At 43.1% G+C, this 13,004-nt stretch overlaps 1 protein-coding gene across 1 annotated transcript in view; it reads left to right on the plus strand.

The window, feature by feature from the left end:
• Positions 1-13,004, plus strand: part of LOC133460591 (nudC domain-containing protein 1-like) — a 44,181-nt gene that overhangs the window by 29,923 nt on the left and 1,254 nt on the right. Inside the window, exon 9 of the mRNA XM_061741236.1 lies at positions 12,018-12,177. Coding sequence (XP_061597220.1) covers positions 12,018-12,177 — 160 coding nt within the window. The remainder of the gene's footprint in view (positions 1-12,017; positions 12,178-13,004) is intronic.

Consider the following 13,004-nt stretch of genomic DNA (forward strand, 5'->3'; position numbering starts at 1 on the left):
GCCACCGAAGAGCTACAGGGCGGTACATGAATTAGCAGCTCATGTAGTTTTTTGATGCAAAATAAAAGAGCTCATTAACTTAGCAGTAGGCCTGTGTTGAAAAAAATAGATTTTCCAATTCTAAATCGATCCTCATATTAATTCCTAAAAATCGATTTGTATGTCTAAAGATTTATTTTATTTTTTCATCATTACATTACAACTTTTGTTTTTTTTTTTGTTTATGCCCAAAAAAAGGAATGTTTTGTTGGACACGAGAATAACTGGTGCCATGTTTTTGCCTTTAATGTTTAAAGGTATGAAAACAAGTTTTCAGTTATAATTGCATAAATTGTCTATATTTCATTACTTTATATTCTGTCTTGGGGTTACATTTGCATAAAATGCTAAAAAAAAAATTCTCAAAAATTAAAAACCGAAAATGGAAAACATTTAAATGGAATGTGGGAAAAATTTAATCCAATTTCAACCGTCTCTGTTTCCTCCCTGGATCTGTTTGGTAATTCTGACCCATGATGTTTCTGAAAGCAGTTCTATCAGCATTCTGGGAGCTGATTGGTCCTTACAGCATCATTAGCTGCCAATACTTGCTGTTGAATCTCAATATAATACTAGTATTAATATGTTACATAACTACAGTCATATAATTCATGCAACAGCTGAAAAAACAGTTTTAAAAACACTAACCCAAATTGATATCGGAATCGAATCAAATCTTGACATTTGAATCAATCCCCAGCCCTAGTCAGCAACAAGAATTCAGATTATTATCCTTTTTTGATTGAAGGATGTGCAGCCTGAATGTTTGAGGCTCTGATGAGAACGTGGTCCATTTAAAACCAACAGGACCGACCCCCACCCCCCACCCTGACGCGTCGCCCAGAGGTTTCTCCCTGAGCCAAATCCTGTCACGTTGCATTCATTCTGATTGACGAGCTTAGATTTCTGTCTCCTCTGGACTTCTCCAGAGGGATCCTGCTCTGCTAAGTGCCCTGTGTCTTAAGCAGTTAGCCGTTAGCGCCAAAGGCGGCCGTCTCCCAAAGAGAGACACTCCTGTACAAGCTGTAAATATGTTAGCATGATGAAACGCATATAAAGAGAAACAAAACAGTCTAGTCAGCTGAACTTTATTAGACTCGTTCACAATAACTCAGAACTCAGTTGTAACTAAAACAGAAAAATACTTTCACATTTTAAATAATTCGTCTTCCAATAATAATAATAAAAATAAATATAAATAAAAAGTGGAGGAGGTAAGCGTCCTGTTTTCTGATTGGTCCCTCGTTGCCAGCGATAGAAGACACCTGAAGTTAGTCTGAGGTTGGAACAACGTTGGATTCCAACATTTGATTATAACTGGATAATGATACAGATTTGAAAATTGGATTTACTCTAAAAACCCAACATTTACGTCCAATTACAGTAAGGTAACATGGACTAGATGTTGGATGATGGTAGCTTGCAGCGGTACATAATTACTTATCTAGCGTTAACCCGTATCCAACCGAAGACGGACTTTAATCTGTCTGAACGGTCCGAGCATCAGTCAAGCAGAGCGGCTTCGTCGCTACCAAAGTAATTAAAACTGCACTATTGTTGAGCTCAGTGACATTAAACTGGTACGAGGTCAGTAAGAACAACAACATTCATACATAAGGCAACGATTTTTGAGAAAAATTAAGGATTTTAAGCCTTATAGTGCGGAAAATATGGTACCTGGCGTTTGGCCGGGGGCCCCCGGTGGTTCCTGGAGGAACTGCATGTTTCTGCAGATCCTGGACCGTTTCACCTCGAGTGCGAAGGAGATTTTTATTTAGATTCCTCAGTTATTTTAAAACATTTTCCTCTTTCTCTTGTTCTCGTTTGACCCAGAGGTGGGAAAGAGACCATCTCCTGTAGGTGTAGGCTCAGATTTAACATGGTTGCCATGGCGATGTGGCGATGCTCGGGGCGTCTCGTCGCTCGCGTGCGTCGGACGTAAACGTGGGTGTTATTGTCTCGATGAGTGACAGGTATCCCAGCATGCACCAGTAAAGACAAAAGAACCTGATTAGAATCCCCTGCTTGGTGACAGGTTTCGTCAAAGCAGCTGTTTCATAATCAGATCACTATTTTGCAGATGCAGAGACCGAATAATGAGCAGAGTGGATGTTTGTCTCCTCCAGAACCAGACAGACGTGGACCGGTCTGTAACGGTGGTCTGGTCTGGGTCTGGGGGGGCCGGTCTGGGTCATCGGCATAAGTATGGTAGGAGTGATTGTGAACCGGTTCCGTCCCGGTTCCAGTAAAACACCCAGAAGGCTCGGCGGTCCTGACGGTGGGAGGCGGCGTTGCGGCTGTTCTGGCACATCCAGATGTGCGTCTCCTTTCAGAGCAGCAGCCTCTCACTTCCTGTCTCCATTCAAGGCGTCTGTGATGCGTCCGCCGGGAAGAAAAGAGCTTTTACTCCGAGTGGGTCGTCGGCCTCTGAGCGCCGCCTCCTACGGCAGCTTTTGTCTGTGTTTATTAAGCTGCGCGGCTGCTCTGCGTTACCGCGGCGACACCTCCTGACCCCCCCCCCGCGGGTTTATGCAACACGGGTGCTTTTAAAGCTTTTCAGCGGTAATTAAGTTGGACCTTCCGTGTTTCATCGAGCCTGAACCCGTGGGATCTGTCTTTTCTCTGCAGCCGCTGTTATTTTCTCCTGTTTCTTGTTTGCATTGATGGTCAGAAACATAACAGCAGATGATGCATTAGACTTGTAGTCCAGACCCCCTAAACCGAGCCCAAGACCAGGACCAGTTCAGCTGAAGACCAAAACCAACCTGGTTATTTCCTGATCCTGCGTGATTGTAGAACATCATCCTGGTTCAGCTAGTTTCCATATGAGCTTGTATTCAACTGCAGCACAATAACACAGAGAAGTGGATGATGATGTTGAACTCACTATAATAGCCCTTTTCCACTAGTCCTTACTCGGCCCGACTCGGCTCGTCACGCCTCTACCCGTTTTGTCCCCGTGTGTTTTTCCACAGCCAGGGGAGAAGTGTGCAGGTTGGGGTGAAGCTGTTGTGACGTACTCGATTGCGCAACCGCTTTGTTTGTGTCGGCGCTGATGAGAAATCAGCTGGAGCCGCGAGCGGCTGAGAGTAAAACAGCCCGTCTACATCCCTTTTTTAATTCTCTCCTCAGCCACCAGGTTTATGAACATCTGCACCTCAGAGTTGGATCACCAAACAGACGTTTTGCGCTTTATAATAAAATTGCTGCGAGCCGCGGGTCGCTCTCGCGCTGACTCCCGCTTCCTGATTCAAACGTCTGACGGCCCCGCCCCCCGACCAATCAGTGGTGTGGAAGGTGGTGACGTCAGAAATAGTCCCTGCTCAGCCCGGATAGAACCTCGCCAGAATGGTTACAGAAATAGTATCGGCTTGGAGCGGCTCTACCCGTCTCAGCCCCTAGTGCAAAGGCGCAAGACGGGGCCGCACCGAGCCGAGTCGGGCAGAGGTGGGACTAGTGGAAAAGGGCCATAAATGTTTCCATCCATCAGCTGAGATCAGATATGTGTGGCGACTGCACTACCGCTATTTCTACACTATTGGAGGATTGACTCCAGTGCTTTTAAGGATTGACACGACTACTAACTAGTCCCAAAGTATCTACCAGAATAACCAGCCTCCATCACCCCCCTCCACCTCAGAAAAGGAATGCATAGTAAATGTTACAGATTTAAATTGGACTGAATTTGGAGATGAAACCTGAATTTTAGATATTAAAGATTGAAATTACATTATTTACCATTATAGTAATCAGATTACACCGTATATCAGCATCACTGAAATGGATCTGATGCTTAATCAATCACAACGATATACAAATATTATTCATATATTTATTCAAACTAGGCCGTTATAAACACAAAACTGTAATTAAATACAGACACATGGAGATGCACCAAAACATTAAATCTGATGAAAAATACAAATAGTTTACAAAACTGTACATTAACAAGAGGAAGAACTGCTGATACCAGATTCTGTCTCCTTGGTAACGGACTCTCAATGATCCGAGTCTGAGACCCAGAGACCAGGACCAAAAACAAGTGGTCTCAAGACCAAGGCTGGTCTGGAGAACTACGAGTCTATGATGCTTCCCTCTGGTCCGGCGGCTGCGGGGCTCCAGACACTAAACGGAGAGGAGGCCGGGGGGCTGGAGGGGAGGGTTTGCCGTCACTGCAGACGCGTCTGGGAATCTGCTTGTTTATAACTTCTCTAAACTTGCTCTCGCCTCCTTCAAGCATAAAATATTAGAGTTTACATGTTCACTTGAGCTTTATTTAGACTGCAGGCCTCTTCACCCCGAACCCCCGAGACCTTTCAGAGTCTGCAGCTCTTGGAGGATAGTTGAGGGTTCTGGACCTGGACTGGCTCCAGGTGATACTGGGAAGGAAAGTGTGGGAGGATGAAGATGTTCATCATCCTCTGAGATGGGCATCGTCCTGCTTTGAGCAACTCCAGATCTAAAGTAAGAGCAGCGCCTGAGTTTACGGCGGACTCCGGCGCTGGATTCGAACCACCTGCTCCGTCTCTCGAGCAGAAAGAAGGTGCCGGATGTTTTACTCCGTACTACTACGTCTGCTCAGGGTTCCCATATCGACTCTGGGGCCACTTATGATAAAACCTCGGCACAATGTTGGACCATAGCCTTCCTTTTAATAATAACAATAATCAATTTTATTTATAGAGCGCCTTTAAAAGATCTCAAAGACACTTCACAGACACAAAGATAAAATGTCGAGATCAAGAAAATTAAAAATTAAAAACCACAGGATAAAAAAAGATGAGATGAAAGATAAGATAAAGGATAAGAAACAAATCACACATTAAAAGCTGTTCTGAAGAGGAGTTTTGAGATGAGATTTGAAGGTGGGTAAGTCTGTGCAGTTGCAGATGTGAGTTGGGAGAGAGTTCCAGAGGGTTTTAGATGCCATATTGACCAATTACTACTAAAGTTGAGGTTTTTCTTTAGAAATAGAGCCTGTTTTTTATTTTATTTGTAATGTTGCCACTCCTGGATGATGGTGTTGTTTATATGAAAGCCTCTGCTCGCTCCCTACATCTACTGGATGCTGCAGATCACAGATCTGGTTTAAACATCTGGTCTGACAAAAATAATTAGCAAATTAAATTGTAAAGCTCTGGACAAAATTAACTTTATTAAATCAGAAGACGAATCTGTCCAGGTTTATTTCTTCAAATGACTCGTAGGAGGCTGGTGAGACAGTCAATGGGGGGACTGTATTTAACTAGTTCCTTTTTTACTTAATTTTATTATGAATTATCTTATGTTTATGTTTTGTTTTTGTCACTTGTACATTCAGTTAGTCTGTAACTTTGTGTTTTGCTGCTGCTGCTGTCTGAAACAGGTCTCTCTTGTAAATGAGACGCTGGGTCTCAATGAGATTTTACCTGGATAAATAAAGGTTGATAAAAAGTTTAAAATCCAGTCGAGGCCTCTGCAGCCGTCTGTCTCTGCAGCCGTCTGTCTCTGCAGCCGTCTGTCTCTGCAGCCGTCTGTCTCCGCAGCCGTCTGTCTCCGCAGCCGTCTGTCTCTGCAGCCGTCTGTCTCTGCAGCCGTCTGTCTCTGCAGCCGTCTGTCTCTGCAGCCGTCTGTCTCCGCAGCCGTCTGTCTCCGCAGCCGTCTGTCTCTGCAGCCGTCTGTCTCTGCAGCCGTCTGTCTCTGCAGCCGTCTGTCTCTGCAGCTGTCTGCTTCATGGAGCGTTGGCTCGCAGGTGACTGGTGGGATTTAAAAAAAAAAATAAACCAGGAAGTTCATGATTTAAAAAAGAAAAATAACAGAATTAGATGAGGCGGAGGAGTCTGGTTGCCGTAGAAACGGCTAAGCTCCACAGCGTAATTCTTGCTGTGTTAAAAGTTCGGAGCTCAAAAAAGACTCCTTCTTCTCCAACTTGTCAATCTTAGTTAGTGGAGACGGGAGTTTCCAGAATCCCCTGTTGGCTCTGCAGGGGATCACAAACAGTAGTGGGGTCACTGCGAGCTTCTGGAGTCCAGTTTCAGGAACCGCTGAGATCCGTTGGGCCTCAAGGGCAAGGAGCAGCTCGTTAATTAGCCTTTATTTTAATTTGTAAAGGCTCAGAGTCGTGGATCTGATTACAGGGTGTCTGCATGTGATTAGCGAGACGGGAAGAGGGTGTCGTCAAACCCGGAGGCCGACGTCAGCCGCCCTGAGTCGGAGGAAAACACGATCCACCGCTGATCCGGTTTAGTTCTCCCTGGATGACAGTAAAGTCCGTAATCATCCCTTTTTTCTTTCATTCTGATTATAAAACCCAACTTTTTGTGTCTTTCTGTGTTTTAACTGGAACCATGAAAACCTGAATCCCGGATCGACTCGGATCCACTGAGCTGAAATCAGATTTCAGTTGTTGTTTTTGCTTTAAGGTGATTAGAAACATCCACAAAGATCAACATTGCTCCCAGATTGATTATCAATGAACGCAGCTCGGGCTAATCAATGAAATCTGTGGGTTGGGGGGGGAGTTTAACGACATCTGCATCGATCGGAGACTCTGTGGCCCCGAGCCTGCTGATTAGAGTCCTGATCGTGGAGTCGTGGGTTTGACGCTTCGAAAGCTCAGCGACTCGCCGCCACGCGTGAACGGACAGATGTTGAGTCACAACAACGAGGCTTTCTCTCACATAAGTGATAAATGATAAACATTTCAAAAAGCTGTGAATTTCAGGAGTGCTAGACTCCTGTGATGTCATCATGTGACACACACAGATTCCCGCCGCCTTCACCAGCCGCTACATGCACTTTTATGGTTGTCAGACGCCGTGCGGTCCGGCTTTTTGCCAAAATCCTCCGCCGTGGCCTCAAACAAGAATGTTAAACCCTCTAAACACAATATTGACGTTCTTTCTGCTGCACGTTCATGCAGATCATCTGAACTGACGTAACTTCCTCCCACAAAGCTGTGTGGAGGTGAATAACGACGTTTGCTTCGTGTGTTTTACTGTTCCTCCGTTCAAACGTCTCGGGCGCTTGATTTACAGGCCTGCTGCGGCTCCTTAAAGAGGCTTAAACTCAATTTTTCCTAAAATAAGGCGTTTAAATGTCTTAATTTGTCTAAAATCTCAATCCAAGGGTCTTAATTTTAGAGAGAATGTATCCAGTCATCATTAAAAAGTTTATTTCATCGTTTTGAGGAGAATCTCCTGCTGAGGGTCTAAATCTGTGTTACCAGGTTGGGCAAGTTTCAGCACAATTGAGCTGAAAAATATATATTTGGGCTGCTTTTCCTGGTTTTTACAAAAAAGTTGCTATTATGGCAGAGAAAAGTAGAAACTTACACAATAAACTCACTGATATTGTATTTGCTCAAATGTACTCAAGTATTTGTTTGGAGCCCAAACTTTTTTTGGCTATTTAGTGGTGTTGTGAAGCCTGAAATGTATTACGCATTTAATAATAATAATAATAATAATGATAATAATAATAATAATAATAATAATAATAATAATACATTTTATTTTTAAAGGCGCCTTTCTTGGCACTCAAGGTTGCCGTACACAACACGTTAAAAAATAAATAATTTATGGTTTTAACATCGAGAATGTATGATTTGAGCTGGTTTTTCAGTATTTCTGCGGGTTTTACATCACGTTTGGGCTGGAACCTGTCGGATCAGATCAGATCGACAGAAGCTTCATCCCTTCAGCTGCGATGATAGATTTAAGTTCTGGGGTAAAACAGAACCTTCTGATCGTCATACATGTTTTTCATCGACTTATCTGAAAGAAAAGATCGTTTGTAACGACCTGAACGGTGGAAGGAGGTGCTGTTGTTCTTCTTTCTCGTATTGATGAGTAAAACAGAATGCCGCCGGTCCAGATGAAACCATCCATCCATCCGTTCTGGTTGACAGTCATCGATCCGTCTCTCGGGGAACAGGAACGAGGGAATGGATCACGTTTACCGATAACTGTGTGGGAACACAGTGAATAACTTTACCCATGGTGCATCTGTGACCCCCAAACACCCTGACAGGCTGTGAAAGGGAAATATAGGAGCAGAAGAGGGTCGGTTGTAATAAAAGTTAAGATGTTTTAGGTCGTTAAACATTTCAGGTGGTGGATGAGGATTGCAGTGAGGAAGCATCTCGTCCCTCGGCGTCGTCTTCAGACCTCGCCGATCACTTCCTGTTGGTCAACCGAGTCGTGGTCCGTTGGAGTCGGTCCCAGGAAAAAAAACGTAGTGGCGCAAAGCATTCTGGGCCGGGACATCGCTGTGTTGCCATGGTGACCGGCCGGCAGCCTGCTGCGTCTTCCTTTTAGATTGAAATAATTTTTTCTTTTAAACTTCAGTATCTTGTATTTATTCTTGTTATTTTTCCACATTCAGTGCATTTACATGGGAAGTTTAATTCCTCTTTAATTCAGAATTAAAATTAAATCCGATTTAAAATGAGTAAAAATTACCATGTAAGCACCTAATTCCGAATGAAAATCGCCATTCCGAATTAAACTTAATTCCGAAGTAAGTGGCTGGTTTATTCTGATTTTAAATCCGAATAGAATAATTCCACGATCATGTAAACACTCATTCCGCTTTAAATTAATTCCGGTCTTTCTGCGCTGCTCGTTCCCTTGCGTCTGTCGCCATGACTAGGGATGTTAACAATTAATCGATTTTTGATTAATTGCCGTTATGAAATTACCCGATTAAAATTAACGATTACAATTAATCTATTTATTTATTTTTTTCGTTTAATTTCACCAGCTGGTATTACGCCCAGACCACATTTAATGCGACACAACGTGCTGCGCCGCGCACATATAGTTAGAAGAAAGAGACGGCGGATATGTTTGGTTTTAGTAACATGCTCAGGCAATGAGTCTGCAATGGCCCAGACGGGAGACGCATGTAGCTCAGTGCTTACATTTTATTTTTAATCCACTCTATATTCTTCTGGTTGTTCTCCGATATGCTCCCCTAAAGCCTGATTTATGGTTCCGCCTTAAAACGCGGAACCATAAATCAGCCTTCACCCGGTACATACATAGGTTTCTCTAAACATCTGTCCCCGCTACAGTTTTAACTAAAAGAAAATGTGCTCCAATACAGCAGGTCTCATAATTTTATTTTGAACACTGCCAAAACTCTAACTTAAAACGTAACTAGAACTTAAAATTTGCTTGACACAAATGACACTATTATGGCTGCTGCTACTACTAATAGCCTTGAAGTGCACTTTATATTATATTCCTTGTGGTACAAAAATGTCTTTTTGTTACTTTTGTATCAAATAAATATTTGATTAAGGAATACATTAAAATGTCCTTTGTAATTTATATAAGCAAAAAAAATTATGTTTGTATCTCAGATGGGGGAAAAACGCTGCTTATCAACTAATCGATGATCGATCGATAAGGTTATCAACTATCAATTAATGAAATAATCGGTAATTTGCATCCCTAGCCATGACGCTTATATTCCGCGCTGGGTTTGTTTTCCAAACAAAGTTTCAAGATGGCAGCACGCAGTAAACGGTGGTCAAGAGCAGAGACCATTTATTTAATAAATAGCTTGAAGGACCTGGAAATAATTAAAAGACCAGATGGCAGGAAACAAAAAAATTGTGAGCTTTTCAAAGTTGTAGCGGCTAAGTTTGTTTTTCTTCGGTAGACGTAATTTCTGGTAGACGTAACTTCCGGTCTGCCCCCCTATCCAATCAGAACCTTTCAAACCCCCAGACCTTAAGCGGAATTGGATAAAACTGATCAAACATGTTTTCCATGTAAACCTCAATTCGGAATTACTATTTCCATGTAAACTCGAAGGAAAATAGTTTAATTCTGAATTATTTAATTCGGAATAATTAATTCAGAATTAAAAAACATCATGTAACCGTGGCCAGTGTGATAAAAGACTCAATCTGACCTCTCCACATGGACAAAAGGTGCATCAAATGAGCTATTTACACAGGAATCTCTATCCAGTCGTGAGTCTGTACAAGTCGGCTACCAATTTTTGTGTAAATTACTGTCTGTAAATGCAAACTTGCATATTTTGTTATAAATCTATAAGTGCTGATCCACTTCGTTGGAAACTAAGGCCATGAAGTCTTTTCCTTTTGCGTCTGTTGACAGTGGTTTGTGATATATGTATTTGGATTGTACAGACTTAGGACAGCAGAGCAGCTAATGGACAACGGTTCGTATCTCTATAGATTGAAATGTATAAATGAGATAAACGGACTTGGGATGAAATCGCCGTCGTTTTACATCCACACCACACGTGTGGGGCGGGGGGGCAATTCATGGGTTTCAGTCACGTGACATTTTTTGTTGTCAGCACCATCTTGAGGACCGACCGAGGACCTTTCCGTCGCGCAGCCAATATGACGTCTCACCTAATAACTCACTTAACTCCCGAAGAACAGCAACGGTATCTACAGAAAATTGACACTTTAGGTTTCGATCCGTATCTAATAGCTAATCAATTACTGACTCCACTCCAGTCTGCCAAAAACCTGCCAGATTTGTCGTTTGCGGACATATATATCTACCTGGTCCACAATCCTTCTCCATACACCGGCAAAGCTCTCAAAGCTTTTAAAGTACCAAAGCTTACTGCTACTTCACATCATGATGGGTTAAAGATGCCAAACTTCATCATGTGGAGGCCAAAAAAATGTTCGTGGTAACAGGAAAGTTAAGTGACAGTCTGTTGGTGAATAGCATAAGCATTGAATTGCCTGCACAGGATACGTTTATGTAATGAAAAGTAAGAAGGCAGTTCACTTTTTCAGTAACGTTACTACTCTAGAAAGTAAAAGCATATCATCATGTCACCATAAAACTTTATTAAAACATAAAATATAAAATATGATTTATTATATTATTAATGCAAATGTTCATCTTGCGCTCCCGATCTCCTGCGCGGTGCGTCCCGTGACGTCTCCATCACCAAGCGGCTCTCCCAAATCCAACTCAGCCTGGATCTCGTGTCCTCTGCTTTTTCCCCACATCTCAGTAATGATCTGACATGCTGACATGTTTGCTGCATTTAACACCACGAACACGCTGCTCATTCCACGCTGTTCGCTGTTTGATTGCGTCACCACACGCAGTTATTAATTGTTTCCCCCCCCCCACTTACAGGACCTTTTCTCTCCCTCCCGTCCGATGTTCTGGGACCTATATAATAATAGGATATTATTTATTTCTGCCACTTTATTGTGGTTTTTGTGGTGAAATGAGGAGGAATCATAGATAACTTCTCATTTCAACTAACTGGATCAGCCGTTCCTCATCATGACTGTTTCCTACAGCGCTTTCAACCGGCTTTCAACACGAGTGAAAGGAAGAAATTAAAAGAACATTTAAACATCACAATATCCCACGGCCCACTTAAAGCACTGGTAAAATGTCAATCCCGTTTTTTTAGACTTATTATTGTCGCATCCCACGGCACAACAGATAGACGGCATGCTGAAAGTCGGTCCTCAAGATGGCGCTGCAAGTACTGTGTGACGTCACATGAAATCGATGAATAAAGACCTCCGACCCGGTTCCTGCTGGGACCGGAGCTCTGTGTCATTCTGGGCCGGGAAAACGCTGTGTCGCAATGGTAACCAGCCGGCAGCCTGCTGCGTCCTTTCTTTTAGATTCAAATTTATTTATTTATTTATTTAATTTTTATCTTTTTTGTCTGCATATATATTAATGGTTAATGCCATGTTGGTAAAAACCTAAGGCATATATATATATATATATATATATATATATATATATATATATATATATATATATATATATATATAATTTTTTTTTTTCCTTTTTGTTTTTAATTTAATTTATTTTTTAGATTCAAATTTATTAATGAAATAAACGGACTTGGGACCTTGGTTTCCTGGGTAACCGAGGGCCAGGTTTGGTACTTGGTCCTCCAGCTGATCCCGGACCGACCCGGAGGTCCTGGTCTCGGAGACTAACCCTCCCGTCTCCCCCCAGGTGAACCTGGGGAGCCACCAGTTCCTGTTCACGGTGGACGTGGACCCGGCGGAGATGCCCTGCCTCTGCCTGCGGCACGACGTGGACGCGCTGGTCTGGCAGCCCCGACCCGACCGGCCCGGACACATGTGGGAGCACGTGGCCACCTTCAACGCCCTGGGTAAGACCCGCCGGACCCGGGGAACCCGGGGAACCCGCCGACCCGGCCGGTACTGGTCTGTACAGGTCTGACCGAGGCGTGAACCGAGGCGTAAACCACTGAAGAAACTCCAATCAGAGTAAATCTGCATGATTTACTCTCTAAGCGGCCGTCCAATCAGGCAATCAGTCAGGCGATCAATCAGTAAGTAAATAAGTACATTTTTATTTATATAGCCCCTTTCACAGACAATGGAATGTCACAAGGTGCTTCACAAAAAATAAAACATCAATAAAAGTAGAAATACGAACAAAACAAGACGATACAGATAAAAGCTCCTAGAACAAAAGTACATGAAATCAACATGGTGGTCAGAAAACAACCGTCTCCTACTGATGTTTAAAAGAAAAAAGGTGGGTTTTAAGTTTGTTCTTAAAAGCATCGATGGAGACGGCGGGAGATCGGTCCAGAGCCTCGGTTCGACGGCCTGGATCTCCTCGCGAGGGATCAGGCGATCAATTAGGTGATCAATCAGCCAATCAATCAGCCAATCAATCAGTCAATCGGTCGGCAGTGGAGTGATGCGCGAGGAGGACATTAGTCCTGAGACGTTAGACGTGGCGTGAGCGCCGGCACTCGAGCTGGATGCTGAGGAGAGAAAATCGACTCAAACATGTGCGTACCATTTGATTGGTGCATTTTATTATATCTGATCGTGCGTAACTTGCTGGAAGTTACGGACAAAATGACAATTGACCCTTTGTCGGCCTTCTGACGGACCAATAAGAAGAATCATCCTCTGTTGCTACATCCGGTTTATCCTTTTGGACCAAACAGCCGTCTCTCTC

This window comes from Cololabis saira, chromosome 15, assembly GCF_033807715.1.
Source record: "Cololabis saira isolate AMF1-May2022 chromosome 15, fColSai1.1, whole genome shotgun sequence".
Taxonomy (NCBI): Eukaryota; Metazoa; Chordata; class Actinopteri; order Beloniformes; family Belonidae; genus Cololabis; species Cololabis saira.